Consider the following 16,642-nt stretch of genomic DNA (forward strand, 5'->3'; position numbering starts at 1 on the left):
GTAGACCTGAACTCCTACCTTGTAAAACAACCCATGCAAGGCAAAACATTTGTGTATATATACATATTAAAGTATAACTAAAGGCAAAACATTTTTATTTGTTTTGGATAGAGGGGGGATGGATTACAACACGTCATTTTCATTGCTGTGTCCCCATTACTGAGATTCACCCTCTGTATTAGTCCTGTTTACTACTGTCATTGAAAGTGAAAGTAATAGAGGGGTAATTTCCCAATGGGGACACTAGCTGTAGTGACCTGGGTGTCCCTAAGAGATTCCCTTCATTTGGATTTTCTCTCACTTCCTGTTTGGTTATGGGACAGGAAGTGAAAGTAAATCTCCCCAATGGGACAAAGATGGCAAAAAATAAACCTTACAGGGGTTATTATTATACAGGATTTATATAGCGCCAAGTTTGCTCAGCGCTTTACAATATAACGGGAGACAATACAGCAACAATACAGTTCAATATAAGAGGGTTAGGAGTGCCCTGCTCCTTGGAGCTTACAATGACCCTTCCTTGCTCTATCCAAAATGCTCTATCCAAAATGAAAGCTTTGCCTATAGTTCTACTTATAAAAATATATGTATAAAATCATTTTTTTTGTCTAGGTACCCTAAAATCCCCTTTTCTGAATTAATTGAAGGACACAGCCTGGTAATAACCTTGACATTAGGGTTACAGTAAATAAGGTACTAGGCAGAAAACAAATACACCATCTTTGGGCAGTCCTTACCAGTGGCCAAATTCCCTATCTCCTATACAGTGAAGAACAGAGGTATTTGAACACCCTGCGATTTTGCAAGTTCTCCCACTTAGAAATCATGGAGGGGTCTGAAATTCACATTGTAGGTGCATTCCCACTCTGAGAGACAGAATTAAAAAAAAAATTCAGGAAATCACATTGTATGATTTTTAAAGAATGTATTTGTCTTGTACTGCTGAACATAAGTATTTGAACACCTGAGAAAATCAGTGTTAATATTTGGTACAGAAGCCTTTGTTTGCAATTACAGAGGTCAAACGTTTCCTGTAGTTCTTGACCAGGTTTGCACACACTGCAACAGGGATTTTGGCTCACTCCTCCACACAGATCTCCTCTAGATGTGTCAGGTTTCGGGGCTGTCGCTAAGCATCACGGAGTTTCAGCTCCCTCCAAAGATGTTCTATTGGATTTAGGTCTTGAGACTGGCTAGGCCACTCCAGAACCTTGATAAGCTTCTTACAGAGCCACTCCTTGGTTATCCTGGCTGTGTGCTTTGGGTAGTTGTCATGTTGGAAGACCCAGCCACGACCCATCTTCAATGCTCTGACTGCTTGAACCTTAACCAAAGAATGAAGTGCAAATTCTATAGGATGTGATCACTGTGGACAAAGAGATGGGATATCCTCATTCAAATGGAAGTTAGATACCATCTTTAACAAAAAAAGAAAGACATGGACGAAGAATTGCTTTATCAGTATGCAAGTGCTCCACTGCAGACATATCTGATGGAAAAACCTCTCTCCTTGGTCCAGAATTTGATGGCTCAGGTAGTCTGCTGTCAGTTTTCTGGGGAACAAAAAAGCTGATTTTGCAAGGAGAAAGAAGGTCCTTTCTTAAGTCATAGTTCCTTCTGAGAATGTGGAAAAAAGGTGCTTTTACCACCCATGAGAATCTTGATAATATCAACCTGAGTCGCACCAAAAGCCTATCACCCTGAAAGGACTCCTCAGTTATAGTTTTCTTTGAGGTCTGATCCGCCAACCAACACTTAAATCAGAGAAAACAGCGCAAAATCATTGCTGAGTCAGAATGTTTAGAGAGCAATGGGGCCACATCCAGGGACATCACAAATGCATTGAAAGCAGAACTCATTGTTGCCAATTTCCTACCTTCACTGAATTTGTCATCCATTTTCTGGTTCACTCAGTAGTTGCTCTGAAATAGCATATTAATTTTCAAATCAAACCATTAATTCTCTTTAGCTTCCTGTTTGTAAGACCAATGGCTGCTATGCCTATTTCTCCAGCCACTGGTCTTGGCACATCCCTTCTGTAGTTCTTCCTCCAGGAAGCAGTGATGTAATTCAGCGCCACTTGCAGCGATGGGCAGACTGAGACTCTCAATCACATTCAACATATACAGGCCTAGCATACCAGCCCACATTCACTACAATTCCTTGTGGTTGATGGGAACTGTAGTTTCCTTTTACTGCAGAGAGAGAGGAGAGGATATGATGTAATCCCTGCTGTTACATCTCTTCCTTGGCAGAGCAGATGCTGTTATCTTTTGAATTACAGTGATGAGGTCATGATAATTCAGTTAGACTTTTCTCCTAAATGGTAAGGATTTTCAAAATTGTATTAACTGTTTAGTGTTTTGTGTAGGGAGGTGTACTAATGGGTGATTTTTTTTGCCCGGAGTTCATCTTTAAGGCCCTGGACCAGTTGGTCTACTTTCTCCACGTAGATCAGGGATACTTATTCTTTACCCAAACCCTGACGCAGAAGTTTTTGCCGTTCTGTAAGAGTTTGGTACAACACGGCACAGACTTTAGTCAGTAATGATAAACACAAAAGTGAAACTGCTTCAGCCTTCCTGTTGGCTGGGTCCTTGAAAGAGGGTAATTCTTCCAACGTAATCATAGTAGCCTTATTAAGCCTAGAGATTGGTGGATCCACAACCGAGAGAGACGTCCACTTCAAACGGATACTGGACCAAAAATCATTTAGACATCACAAATAGCAGCTTATGACTTTCCCATTTCCTATAAAAAACAAATTGGCAAAATAGCTGGGACACAGGAACTCCTTGGTGAAACATGCTGGTTTATGGGTGCAAAAAGGGACAGCTGGCTCCCCCAGATTCCCTGTAGAATATTCCGTTTTAAGGGTCTCTTGCACAAAAGAAATCAAGGCAGTCACCAGCTTTTGGCTCTTACACAACAGTGTATACAGCTAAAACACCCAGACACAGACAGCTCCCACCCCAGATATGCTGCTGCTGCAGATGAGGGGGTTGTCCCAGTAGGACTCACACACCTAGGTCACCAGAAGTAGGCCAGTATGGAAGCCACATTGTGTCCAGAGATCTCCACCGCAGCCGGGAGAACAGCAGCCACTAGGAACCTTTGCTCGCTCTGCACAGAGTAAGGCTTAACCCCCACACCAGACCTGGCTGGGAGAGTCATTAATAGACTCAGCCAAGATGGCAGCCACCATGCAACTCCACAAAGTTGGCCACCACATTGGAGTTTGAGCACAGATTCAGCCAAAATGGCCCCCACCATGTGGCTCCACCAAGATGACCACCACACTGCAGACTGAGCGAAGACTCACTGTACGATGTCACTGTGCAGCTTCCCCAAGATGGTTGCCGTATTGAAGACTAGGCTACGAAGGCTGCCTCCATGGACTCCAGGAAAATAGTCGCCCACTGACAGACGAGGCAGACTAACTGCACCTTGTAGCCCACCATATACACACACAGAAGACCCGCACGCCCCAATGCACAAGAGGCTGCAAGACCAATGAGGGGGAAAAGTGTCCTAGGGAGGACCAAAATGTCCCATGGCCCACATGGGTGGAAGTCACTAGAGAGACAAAGGCAGGGTACCCAGGATAACCTTGGGGCTGTGGCTGAGCACTTACCACTCCCTGCCAAATAACTGAATAACTTTAGAGGGGGGAGGGGTGGGAGAGAGAGGGAGGGAGAGAGAGGGGAGGGAGAAAGAGGGAGGGGGAGGGAGAAAGAGGGAGGGGGAGGGAGAAAGAGGGAGGGGGAGGGAGAAAGAGGGAGGGGGAGGGAGGGAGAGGGGGGAGGGAGAGAGGGCAGGGGTGGGAGAGAGGGCAGGGGGTGGGAGAGAGAGGGCAGGGGGTGGGAGGGAGGGAGAGAGGGCAGGGGTGGGAGAGAGGGCAGGGGGTGGGAGAGAGAGGGCAGGGGGTGGGAGAGAGGGGGGGAGAGAGGGGGAAGAGGGGGAGGGAGAAAGGTGGTAGAGAGGGGGAGGGAGAGGGGGGAGGGAGAGCCGGGGGAGAGGGGGGAAGGAGAGGGGGAAGGGGAGAGAGAGAGGGGGGAAGGAGAGAGAGAGGGGGGAAGGAGAGAGAGAGGGGGGTAAGGAGAGAGAGAGGGGGGAAGGAGAGAGAGAGGGGGGAAGGAGAGAGAGAGGGGGGAAGGAGAGAGAGAGGGGGGAAGGAGAGAGAGAGGGGGGAAGGAGAGAGAGAGGGGGGAAGGAGAGAGAGAGGGGGGAAGGAGAGAGAGAGAGGGAAGGGGGAGAGAGGGGGGGAAGGAGAGAGAGAGGGGGAAGGGGGAGAGAGAGAAGAAAAGGGGAAGAGGGAGAGAGAGGGGGGGAGAGAGGGGGAGGGGGAGAGAGAGGGAAAGGGGGAGAGAAGGACAGAGAGTGTACATTCAAAAGCATCAGAGAGCTGCTGGCTGATCTGGACAGGGGATGCAGAGCAGATCCTCTCTCCTCTGCCGTGGAGGATGGGGGGAGGGGCTGGACACTGTCTGAAAACGAGGTATCAGACCTGCGCTAGAGAAGGGGGGGCTGAGGAGCACAGAGGGGGGACCCAGGAGGGAAATCGGATGCACAGTCCGGGATGATCGGTGCAGTGGAGGGACATTGACAGTACCGATCTCCCTGCATGGATTTCAGCGAGGCAGCTGGAAGCATCTCTCCCGCTTTTCAGCTGCTTCTTTGAAATCCATGCAGGGAGATCGGTGCTGTCACTGTCCCTCCACTGCACAGATCACCTCCGACTTTGTTCCTGATACATATTCTTGGGGGGGTTCAGGGTGTGTGCGGTGAACACCCCGCACCCATGGATGATATGCCTCTCACCTTCCCACTGCCCACCGGCTCCATCACCAGCACAGTGTCCGGACCCTTCGCCCGTCTCACTCTGCCACCAGGTGAAGTGACAGGTGAGCTACTTCTGGGTTGGGATCTGAGAGTGCCTCCTCCTCCGCTCCCCACACTGTCACTGGACAGTGATCCTCTCATGGGCCCCCTACTGACCCTCGATTGGTCAGTCCGCCCCTGGTCCCACCTGTGATTACGTCCTGCAGGTATTCTAGTCTGCAAGGAAAAAAAATCAATTTTGTTTCTTTTCCAGTAAAATACAGTGCATATCCCCCCCTCACAGGTCTGGATATTATTAGTACCAGGTATGGAATCCCTGGATTTTAAGGGATGACTCCCTTACCAGAATTGCCAGAGGATTTAAGACCAAGCCAAATAGGCTAGGCGAGAGAGGAAAACCCTGAAGGGTCCCCCTCTGCAGGTGGAGGACTCAGAGTCTATCATTAGTACGTACCCGGCTTTGGGAGCCTGGTAAAGTAGATATAACCATCAAAAAAAAATTAGGACCAAAGCCAAATCTCAAAATATCTCAGGGATAAATCCACTCTGCCGAGTCAAATGCCTTTTCAGCATCAAGAGAAATGAGTACTCTAGTAACTCCATTAGTATGTTGTATTGCTGAGTCGTCAAAATCGTTGCGATCAATCCCAGTGCCAGGGAGAATCCCTGGAGAAGATTTGGGCTCTGAGAGATCACTTTCTGCAATAGAATGCATACGTACCACAAACAGACCCAACAAAATCAACTATGCGGATGGCATGGGCCCCAGCAAAAGTTATTCAAATGAGTGAATTAAGATAGATCCCATGTGAAGATGCTGGAGTAGTGCAAGTATCAAAACTCTTTGTCTGGACTAAGCCAGAGGAACAAACTTGAACTCCGTTGCCAAGAGGATACAACAGAACAGCAGAGACCACAGGTGTATCAAGGGGCCACCAGGCCAAACGACTCCGAGGTAAGTTCAAATGGTGGCACCATTGGGCAGAAAGGGACTAGCTTACTATCAATGTCATCAATAAAGGCATAGAAAGGCAGTGGCAGTATAGAAAGCAACATTGAATCATACAATGCCAACTCTCTGGAGGAAGCAACCTCAGCAAGGCACTGGCATCCCTTGGGGAGGTAAAGAAGCGGACAGTTTCTCAATCCTGAACTCACAGCTTTGAAGGGAAAATAATACTTACTTAATGCTCCAGGCACGCATGGACTCCTTCATGTGGTTGAGGAATCTTCGAAATTTCTGGGTTTTACAGTGTAATGTAAAAAAATAGAAGCTTTCCATTTTGGTATTGCAAGTCTTCAACAAAGTGTGCAGCCCACTGGAGCAGGTCAAGGTGGCACACAGTGTGCCCTCTCCTTGGTGAAGAAGGGAGAGAACTGAACAGAAAGTAACAGGAAACACAACAGTTCCTCCAAAAATACAGTCAGGTTCTTCCACTCCATACCTTCCACAATCCTACTATCCAGAGAGTATTAATCATATTACGGTTCTCTCCTTCCTCAGCTCTGTATTCCAGGGCTCTAAGCTTCGTTTGTGAGGTAGAGATTTAGTGTGTTCAGTTTTCAGTATGGCTGATGAACTGTTCTGCAGTAGTAAGCCAAAAATGGATTTTATCCAAATCTCGGCGGATCAGACCAACATCCAATTGCACAGCATCAATCTTACAGGTCAATGCTGCCTGGCAAACAGTAATAGACACCATTACATTCGACAAATGAGACGCCAGAGAGTTTGTCCCATCCACAGGGTCAGTCTGAGAGGCCATTATTGTAAATGGTCCCAGGGCTTCCCGCAATGTGTACTTCCAGACTAGACAGAACTTCAGTGAGAGGGAGAAAACACATTTTTTTACCCCCTTTAGGACTCCTAGAAGGTTCGTGAGGCATCCAGAGTAAGAGCCATTAGTTTGAGAGGCTGAAAAGTCATGGTAGAGGGAAAAAACAGAATAAGCTCCAGCAGAATGTCTGCTCAGATCACAATCCTGGCATGCCTGCACTCAAATTATTCTACGTGTACACAAAAAATAACCAATATTTTGGTCAAATTGAAAAGATGAGGTTGCATTAAGAAATATGGAAAGCAAATATGTCAAGCATCAAAACTGCGTGTGCCCTAAAAACTATGCTACCCAAATCTTTTCATAGGCAAAACTTTAAACTCCTTTTATCAATTTAGAGTTAATAATGAATAATAGCCCTAGAATTATTGCATTCACTTCGGTGTGTGTTGCTATGTGTGGTGCAATTGTTTTTTTTTATAGCATCTGGCATGTGACCCAGTGCATAGATTTGCATATGCCTGTACTTGGGAGCAGGGGGCTTTTACTTTTTTTTCTATGCACATTTTAATTAACCCCTTTGCTACCAAAGCAATTTTCAAATTTTTCACACACATTAAAACAAGCATTTTAGGCCTGAAGCCCATCAAAATATATTTTCTGAAGCAGAGAACCTAGAATAAAAAAAGATGATAGCTGCAAATTTTTATGTTGCACAATATTTGTGCAACTGTTTTCAAACCTATATTTTCAGCAAAAAATGCAATAGAATTAATTTTAGTGCACACAAACAAAAACTGTAATTCCCATTTATGGGTAAAATAAGACCGAAATGCATCAGTTAGATACTGTACATGTTGGGCTTTAAAAATTGTGTGTGCTTGTGAAACTGTATAAAAACTATGAAACTCAAAGTTCTTCATAGCTGACACTTTAAAAACCTTTACAGGTCATCAGTATAAAGATTACAATACATCACCCTAGAATAATTTCACTCACTTTGGAGTGCGTGGCAATACCTGAAATTTCTTATCCAATCACTGTTTACATAAGACTGTGCTTCCTATGTGTACACATGCGTGCTTATGTGCAATGCATATGGAGGCAGGGGTCCATTTTTTGTTTTTATTTCAGAGCTTACCACTTTAAAACATTTAAATTATTTTCTATTCTATGTAACTGCAATCATGGGGGGGTTGCAAATCCCTTAGTGTGATAGCATCTGGCAAATGACAAGTTTTCTTTAACCACTTGCCCTCCAGAGGATTTACCCCCCTTCCTGACCAGGCCATTTTTTGCGTTACGGCGCTGCATTACTTTAACTGACAATTCCACGGTCATGCAATGCTGCACCCAAATGAAATTTACGCCCTTTTTTCCCCAATTTTTTGTACTATAAATAAAAACAAACAATATTTTTGACTTTTTGCTATTAAACATGTCCAGTAAAAAAAAAAAAAAATCAAATTTAGTCATAAATTTATGTCAAAATGCATTCTGCTACATGTCTTTGCTAAAAAAAAAACTCCCAATACGTGTAAATCAATTGGTTTACGTGAAAGTTATATTGTCTACAAATGGCGGTATATATACTGGAATTTCAGCGACTTATAGCAGGACTGATGCAGGCATTCTGACACTGGGGGGGAACGGACTGTCACTGACATCCCCAGTGACACCAATACTGCGATCAGTGCTAATAAAAAGCACTGACACTGTACTAATGGCACTGGGCATGAAGGGGTTAACATCAGGGGCAATCAAAGGGTTAACTGTGTGCCGTTTTACATCATGTTCTGTGTTTGTGCTTCACTGTAAGCACACTGCTTTGCACGGCTGTGCTATGCACAGCCGTGCAAAGCAGCGTGCAGGAGCTGACAGGGAGGAGAACTGTTTTGATTACGAACAGTTCTCCCCCCTTCAGAGATTCTCAGCAATCACCGGCTAGGATCTGGTGATTGACAACGCACCTCGCACGCGCGCCCCCTACCAGGAACTGAAAAATCACACACACACACATATATATATATATATATATATATATATATATATATATATATATATATATATATATATATATACACACACACACACACACACACACACACACACACACACACACACACACACAATTTTGTGCACAGCTGCCACCCTGTAGCAGTATTTCTGCTATGGGGCGGAGGTAAAGCGGTTAATAAGATATCCAGACTCTAGCAGACTGAGCAAAAATAGTGCTCAATCTGCTTCCTTCACCAGACCCAGCTTCCAGGGTTTGAAAGTTTTGAATCCAGAACTGCTCAGAGCAGAGAGTTTTCTGGTTCCAATCCAGAGGGTGGAATTGGAGAATAGAATTTCACAATCCTCCATCCTCCTCCGCTGGCCATCCTGAACAATCTGCGTTGGTCCTTGGCTCCCAGGAGAGGCCCAGGACCGTTACAGCCAGGAGGCTTCTGAACAATTTTTGTTAACCCTTTCAACGCCATGATGCATTAGACGCATCATTGCCAACAAAAAGATTAAAGGTTAACTCCACCTAGCGGGATCAAATCCAAAAGCAAACGTCTATTATTTTGCAGCTTACCAATTCTTAGATGTGATGGCTATATTAGTTTCCTTTTTATGCTTTCTTGCATTTGTTTTCATCTGGTGACCAGATACACAAAAACGCAATATAAATATAAAAGATGATGTTAAGCCGAGCAAATATATACCTAATGTCACGTTTTAACTGCTTCCCTACCGCCCTATAGCAGAAATACTGCTACAGGGTGGCACAGGTGCGCAAAATCACGTATATATACGTGATTTTGCATTTCCTGGTAGGGGGCCTAAATTTATGACGAAATTTGATTTTTAAAATTTTTTTACTGGACATGTTTAATAACAAAATGTAAAAAATATATTATTTTTTCTCAAAATAGACGGTCTTTGTTTTTTTTAGAACGCAAAAAATAAAAAACACACAGGCGATCAAATACCACTGAAAGAATGCTCAATTTGTGGGGAAAAAAAAGACATACATTTTGAGTGCAGCTTTGCATGACCGCGCAATTGTCAGTTAAAGTAATGCAGTGCCATAAAGCAAAAAATGGCCTGATCAGGAAGGGGGGTAAATCCTCAGGAGGGAAAGTGGTTAAAATTGCACACTCATGGAATGGTGGCAAACTACAGTATTTAAAAATCTCCATAGGTGACACTTTAAAATCTTTACTGGTTACCAGTTTAGAGAAACACAGGAGATCTGGTGCTAGAATTATTGCTCTTGCTATAACGTTCGCGGCGACACTTCACATGTATGGTGCAAACACAGTTTACATATGCGTGCGTGACCTATGTATGCATTCACCTTTGCCCATGAGTATTGGGGGGGAGGAAGTGCTTTCAATTTAAATAAAAAAAATAAGTTTAAAATCAACTTTATTGCTATCAGAAGGGGTGAACAACATCCCTTGTGATATCATGGGCCATGACAGGTCCCCTTTATGGAGAGATCTGTGGTCTACTAGACCCCTGATCTCTCCTCTGGCCTCCAAAGTAGCCGATCAGACACAGATTAGTCTGATCGGCTGTTTCACTGTCCGGTAACCAGCCAGAAAACACAAAGCCGAAACTGGAAAGGACAAATTACTCATCGCTTCCGGTTTCTTAGACCATAGAGATGCCCATGGAAGTTTAAATCCTTGATCATCTCTATGGTCAGTCAGCAGCAGTCTCGGGCTCCCCAGCAAAACGGGAGAGCCCATGAAGCCAGCAGAAGGTGGTAGGGAGGACCCCCTTCTGGCCCCTGTAAAAGTAATTCAGGGGCTATTTATCTGCTCAGATGGCTTTTACAGTGTTCAGCATCACCAGCTGAAAACATTGGTATGTGGTTCATGGTTGTAGCTGCAGCCATGAACTCAATGCCCCCGCTTCAACTAGAGGATGCACGAGTAGGTTCTATAGTGTTTGTTGAAGCGGTTAATACACTTACAATACAATTTTCATTAAAGCCCAACTTTTGTTTGAACAATAACTGTAAATATCACTCCCCAGCAGCTTTAATAAAATTAAAAAGCAGCTCTGCCTGGCAGACTCAACAATACATTGATACTGTGCCATTCTTCTTACGGATTTATTGGCATAAATTTCCTTTATGCCCAGGGCATCAAGGTTCTGTCCCCCACAGGAGAATGCTGTACAAAGCGTTATTATGTAAGTGCTGCTCTCTGCAGCATTTAGGATTCACCCGCTGCCAGAGAAAAAAAAGCAGCTGAAGAGGACCTGTGATACAACACAACTAAAGACACCTGGATAAAAATATAAATGTAAAGTTTTTGATACTGAAGGTGCTCCAAGGGGGATCAGGGTTTCAGGTCTGGAATTGAGCTTTGAGTTTCCCAATATAAAAAAAAAAACTCCTTGTTGGCAAATTCTTAAAAAAAAAAAAAAAAATTCTAGAAAGTTTAAAAAGCTACATTACAGGGTATTGCCAACTTTTACAGGAATGCTGCGATCATCAGAACTGTTGTTTTCTGTGGTTGTCGACATGCCACAGTTTGTATCTCAATGCATTTAAAACAGACATAGACAACTACCATTATCCATCATTTTTTCTCATTCAGCACTGTATTTAACTCTATATTGTTGAATTTCTAACATCCATCAACTTTACAAAGCATTAAGTGTACCAGTTAAGCATTGTTCCTGGAAAAATGATTTTGCCCCGAATTCTTTCCTCCAATTGTCACTTACTCAAACTTCCCAGCTGCCTGATGACATTAGATAGCGTGATGTTGGTCATACATTCCAGTTCACTGCGAACATTGGGAATCTTCTCTCGGCACAAATAGCGCGGCTCAATACAACGTGCTACGAGAGGCATTCTAAAAAGAAAGAGATATAAATAGATAGGTTGTTAAATACAATGATCCATTAAAAAAAGACTAAATATACAAAATAGTCTTTTTACCCAGTTCAGTTCTCACACCTGTACACCAAAGCAAAATTCACATTTGTGTTATGGGCCTGTTTAATAATTGTGTTATTATTTAAGATAACAAAAGCAACATATATAACTTTTTTATGTCAAAAACAGCTTTTTGTGATCTTGTTTTACAAAACTGAGTGATCCATAGACAAAAAAAAAAACTAAGACCGCCATAAACGGTGCAAATTTCTTTCACTCAAATTCGCTCAATTCCCCCATCAACACAGACAATGCTCACAGGGGAATCCCTCCTGCTAAGCAATTGTCTTCTCCCAGCAGGAGAAGCCATCCCCACTGGGAGTGATTATTGTTAGCGGCTATAGCAGCTGCTAGCAAATATTGCAAGTTAATCTGGCTGGTTGTACCTGCTGGTTGATTAATCAACTTGGTACATTCAGCCTGTCCACAGTTTGAATCTCGGACTTTAACCTGCCTTGTGATGTAAGGGGGGCAGTAAAGGGAGATCTGTGTTGTTAGGATGGGGGAACTGTGATGTGAAGGGGGGGTGAGGGCGCTGATGTAAAGGGGGGGGGGTGGACTTTGATGTGAAGGAGAGTCTGTGATATAAAAGGGGGACTGTGATGTAAAGGGGGAGACTGAGGGCTCTGATGGGAAGAGAGATCTGTGATATAAAGGGGGGACTGTGATGTCCATAAGCCCATGAGGGTTAGGGTAATCAGGCCCTAAAGGGGGTGGGGAACTGTGATGTGAAAGAGGCTGTAATGGGAAGGATCTGAGTCATAGTACAAACATGAGATGTAGACCTCCACTGGAAGAAACGTTTACTGACCGGATCTCTGTGAATTTTAATTCAATACCCCTGCTCTAAAAGAAGGATGCTTAATGGTAACAGGTTGTTATGAAGTATACTGTACTGAATTGGGTATCAAAGTGTACAAGGCCACACTCACACATGAAGCTGTAAATATATGTTAGCACACAGGATTTATGTTCATACTTTTGCGGTGGAAGCTATTTAAGTGTAAAATATTTACATTGTAAGCACCATAAGCAGGGCTCTCCTATTCTTTCTGTATTGAACGGTATTGTAATTGTACTGTCCCCCTTTATATTGTAAAGTGCTGAGCAAACTGTTGGCGCTATATAAATCCTGCATAATAATAATATTTATCATAACTACAAGAATAATAAATGCACACACAGCCATACAGAGAATTCTTTGCACAACAGGGAATGACCAGGTCAGTTAAGATTGCTGTAAATACAGCATAATTAATTTACAGAAATTTGACATGCTTAAGCGGATAATGCCTTTTCTAGACTATGCATTGATGTTGTGCAATTCTGTGCAGTTCAGAGGTATAAAAGGGAGAGAGAGAGCGCGCGAGAGAAGGGGAGTTGAGCAGAAGCAGAATGTTCTGGATAGCTCTGCGGATAGACAGGATGTAATGCTTTGCCAGAGAGGAGGGAGGAGAGTTGAGTCTCTGCCGGACATCCTTAATTAGCAATTCCCAGCATGCACTGTTAGCCACAAGACTTACTAATCGGCTGTATACACAACAGCCTGTGCTTTATAAATGTGCACTGTAAAGCCTGTATCTACTTACACAAACACAAAATGAACAACTTTCATGTGGATGCAGGACATAAAAGATATATTCTCACATAACTGGACTGGAATATAGCTTTTATTTTAAATAAAGTAAATCACTAATACATTGCTGTTTACAGGTTGCTAAATTTGCAGCCAATAGATGGATCCGGCACAGTGGATTAAGAACGCTTGTCTTACTGAACCGAAACCCAGGGATAAAATCCCACCAGAGATACTATCTGCATAGATCTTGCATGCTCTTCTTTGTTTCCATGGATTTTCTACCACAACCCACAAACATACTTGGATAGGATTTTCCAGAACCATGAGTCACAGAAATGTTATATCCACGGTGTCTGTTCTGAATACTGAAAGCACTATTACTTATTGATCACTTAAGCAATGGTCAGTTCATGTGTATATGACTAAAGCTGGCCATAGGCTAAAAGAGGTGGTTGGATTTGCAGGCATGATCTGATCTGTTCAGAGCTTTCAAGCACAGTGGGATTGGTTCTGTACACACTTCTGGTGCAGGCTTATCAGAGGTAAACAACAGCAATTCATCCATTTCAGCAAAGGACTGGATGAATTTCTGTGTGTAGCCCTCCCAATCATTAGACTGGCTTCTGTCAATCAGGACTGCAGGAAAACCTTCTCTGATCAGCAGCAAAACTGGCTGCAGCGCTGATCGAATGAGAAATCTCCAACATTCCTGATTGAGAGACGCCAATTGTTAGACAGACTTCTTTCTGGCAGAAATGGCCATAGATGGATCGAAATTTGTCTGGTCCTTGCTGAACCGGCCAAATGTATCTATGGTCAGCTTTAGACAGATGCGTTTCTCCCCATTACAGGCATTGATTGAAGGTTAAAGGGCTGCAGGAGTGAAAGAAGAATATAGTTAACCAATTATAAATAAATATGCAGTGCTAAAAAGCATGTATCCTAAATAAGTCAAAGTATAAACCATAGAAGATAAGGAAGCGCTGGCATAAGCGCAAAAGTTAGTGCGGTGAGATCACATCTATGAATGGCATGACTATAATCCCATAACAGTGATAGTGAGTCCAAACATAGTGATGTCCATAAAGTATGGTAATCCGTGCTTCGTAACTTTCAATATTGGTGCCAGAATCTCGTAAAGTGATGCACTTACCAGAAGTACATATAATATGCACTTTATATGTATATCCTTAATGGTGGGGTCATTGGGATCTAGTCTAGGGCTACAAGGTCATCAGGCTCAGTAGTGGACACTCAAGATGATGGCTCACACTCGGGGGTCTCACTCCGCTCACAGACTCATCAAGCAGCAATAGAATACTGGCTCCACGCTCCCAAAATGGCTCCAGCTTATGAGGCTCGGAGTAATCAAGCCAAAGTACAAAAATGGTTCTGATAGTGTAGTATGTTTATTAAGGTATGAAATAAATCCAAGTAAAAAGCAGAAACTCACATGAGATATTGAGTGGCCTTCCTTGTGGCCATCTAGGTCTAGGCGTCAATCTGGAGGGCTTCACTGATGCGTTTCGTGCAACAAGCACTTTGTCAAAGGGGTGAAGTCCCCCAGAAAACGGCAGGTATATATATGGTAAGTTGTGCGCGCGCCACATGGAAGAAAGGCAGCATGCGCGAACACGTCACTAGCCGCATCATGCGGTGCAACGTGCGCACACGCAGCCACGTCAAATTCCCATTATTCGCGTGCGTGGACTACCGCGAGCGGAGGGTGGCAGGGACAGGAGTTTCTGCTTTTTACCTGGATTTATTTCATACCTTAATAAACATACTACACTATCAGAACCATTTTTGTCCTTTGGCTTGATTACTGCGAGCCTCATAAGCTGGAGCCATTTTGGGAGCGTGGAGCCAGTATTCTATTGCTGCTTGATGAGTCTGGGAGCGGAGTGAGACCCCCGAGTGTGAGCCATCATCTTGAGTGTCCACTACTGAGCCTGATGACCCTGTAGCCCTAGACCAGATCCCGATGACCCCACCATTAAGGATATACATATAAGGTGCATATTATATGTACTTCAAGTAAGTGCATCACTTTACCAGATTCTGGCACCAATATTGAAAGTTAAGAAACACGGATTACCATACTTTATGGACATCACTATTTTTGGACTCACTATCACTGTTATGGGATTATAGTCACACCATTCATAGACGTGATCTCACCGTACTAACTTTTGCGCTTATGTCAGCGCTTCCTTATCTTTTATGGTTTATACTTTGACTTATTTAGGATACATGCTTTTTAGAGCTGCATATTTATTTATATTTGTTATTTTGAGGTGCTGAGGTTCTAACCTTTATATGCTAGCTTTCTTTGGTCAGTATTACATTGCGCTCACATTTATCCTTTATATAATTAACCAATTGCTTTGCCCTGCATGGTACTTTTACGCCTAAACACAACACTAAAAATGTAACATATATCAACATACCAATCCTTAGATGTAGTTGCCGCTATAGTTTTCTTCTTTTTAGGCACTTTCTTCCACCTGATAATCTTGCGAAAAACACTTCCTGACCTAGTGTGACTACGCTCACTCCTCCACTTTATCTATGGAGCCAAGATTGTAATCCAGGCTGGACATCATCTCTTCATCTCATTTACATGGGGGAATTAGCAGTTTACAGAAGAAAGATAAACATTGTTTTATGCTGGCAGGTCAGCTCACAGGAAGTGACAGGGATGCTGAATGTCTGGTAAATCAACAAGTAAGGCTGACGTCTTCCTATGCACGCTGTTACGGGGTGTAACGCAACATGGTGCAAATGAGTCCCCGCCAAACAGGGTACAGGGTTTCTTCTCCCCTGCAACAAATGTAATTTTTTTAATTGCTGCCTACAGAGATCCATGAATGAATTATAATTCCAATTTGTCACAGCGGAAGATTTGTAGTTCTTGATGGAACCCAAGTGCGGTGATCACCACCCTAGCAGTCCTTGTTCAAATATTTTATTGGTTTTAAAACAGGGAGGAAAAGAAGGGATAATGGGGATATACATTCTTTGACAGAAAATTGCAAAAATAGGCATCTATGATAACAGAGACTCTACAAGAAAGGGGAGAGGAGGGGAATGGTGGTTTTGACAAAATAACAGTTTTATGGGATAGAAGATGAGAGGAGCTAATAGCTTAGGTTCATACAGAGTTTTGATAGATAGGCGCGCTCCCCAATGTTGCATAGGGGAATCATAACATAGGAGTGTAGAATTATACAGAATGGTCAGGGGGGAGAAAATAATAAAAAGGGGAAAAAGAAAAGGGAGTGGGGAGGAGAGGGGATGGGTTGGGAAAGTCAGAGGAAGAGTGGGGAGGGGTGAGAAGGGGTAAGTGACTCCACAATTAGCAGCAATAAATGGGGGAGTATGTAAGATTGGTAGGGAGTGGTACCTGATTAGTGTGGAATATTCATTACAGGTTGAGGAGTGAGTCGTCAAAGTTTGGCAGGAGGAAGTGCTCTACCCAGGGGTTCCCAACATTCC

The 16,642-nt window shown here is 43.4% G+C and overlaps 1 protein-coding gene across 2 annotated transcripts in view; it reads right to left on the reverse strand.

The window, feature by feature from the left end:
* Positions 1-16,642, reverse strand: part of WASF2 (WASP family member 2) — a 269,369-nt gene that overhangs the window by 48,615 nt on the left and 204,112 nt on the right. For both annotated transcript variants that reach the window (XM_089686248.1, XM_089686249.1), the window contains exon 2: positions 11,352-11,482. In XM_089686248.1, the coding sequence (XP_089542374.1) occupies positions 11,352-11,481 (130 nt within the window). In that variant the 5' untranslated portion in view covers position 11,482. The remainder of the gene's footprint in view (positions 1-11,351; positions 11,483-16,642) is intronic.

The sequence above is a fragment of the Staurois parvus genome, unplaced genomic scaffold (genome assembly GCF_062004578.1).
Source record: "Staurois parvus isolate SC_StPar_1 unplaced genomic scaffold, SC_StPar_1.0 ptg000394l, whole genome shotgun sequence".
NCBI classification, from domain to species: Eukaryota; Metazoa; Chordata; class Amphibia; order Anura; family Ranidae; genus Staurois; species Staurois parvus.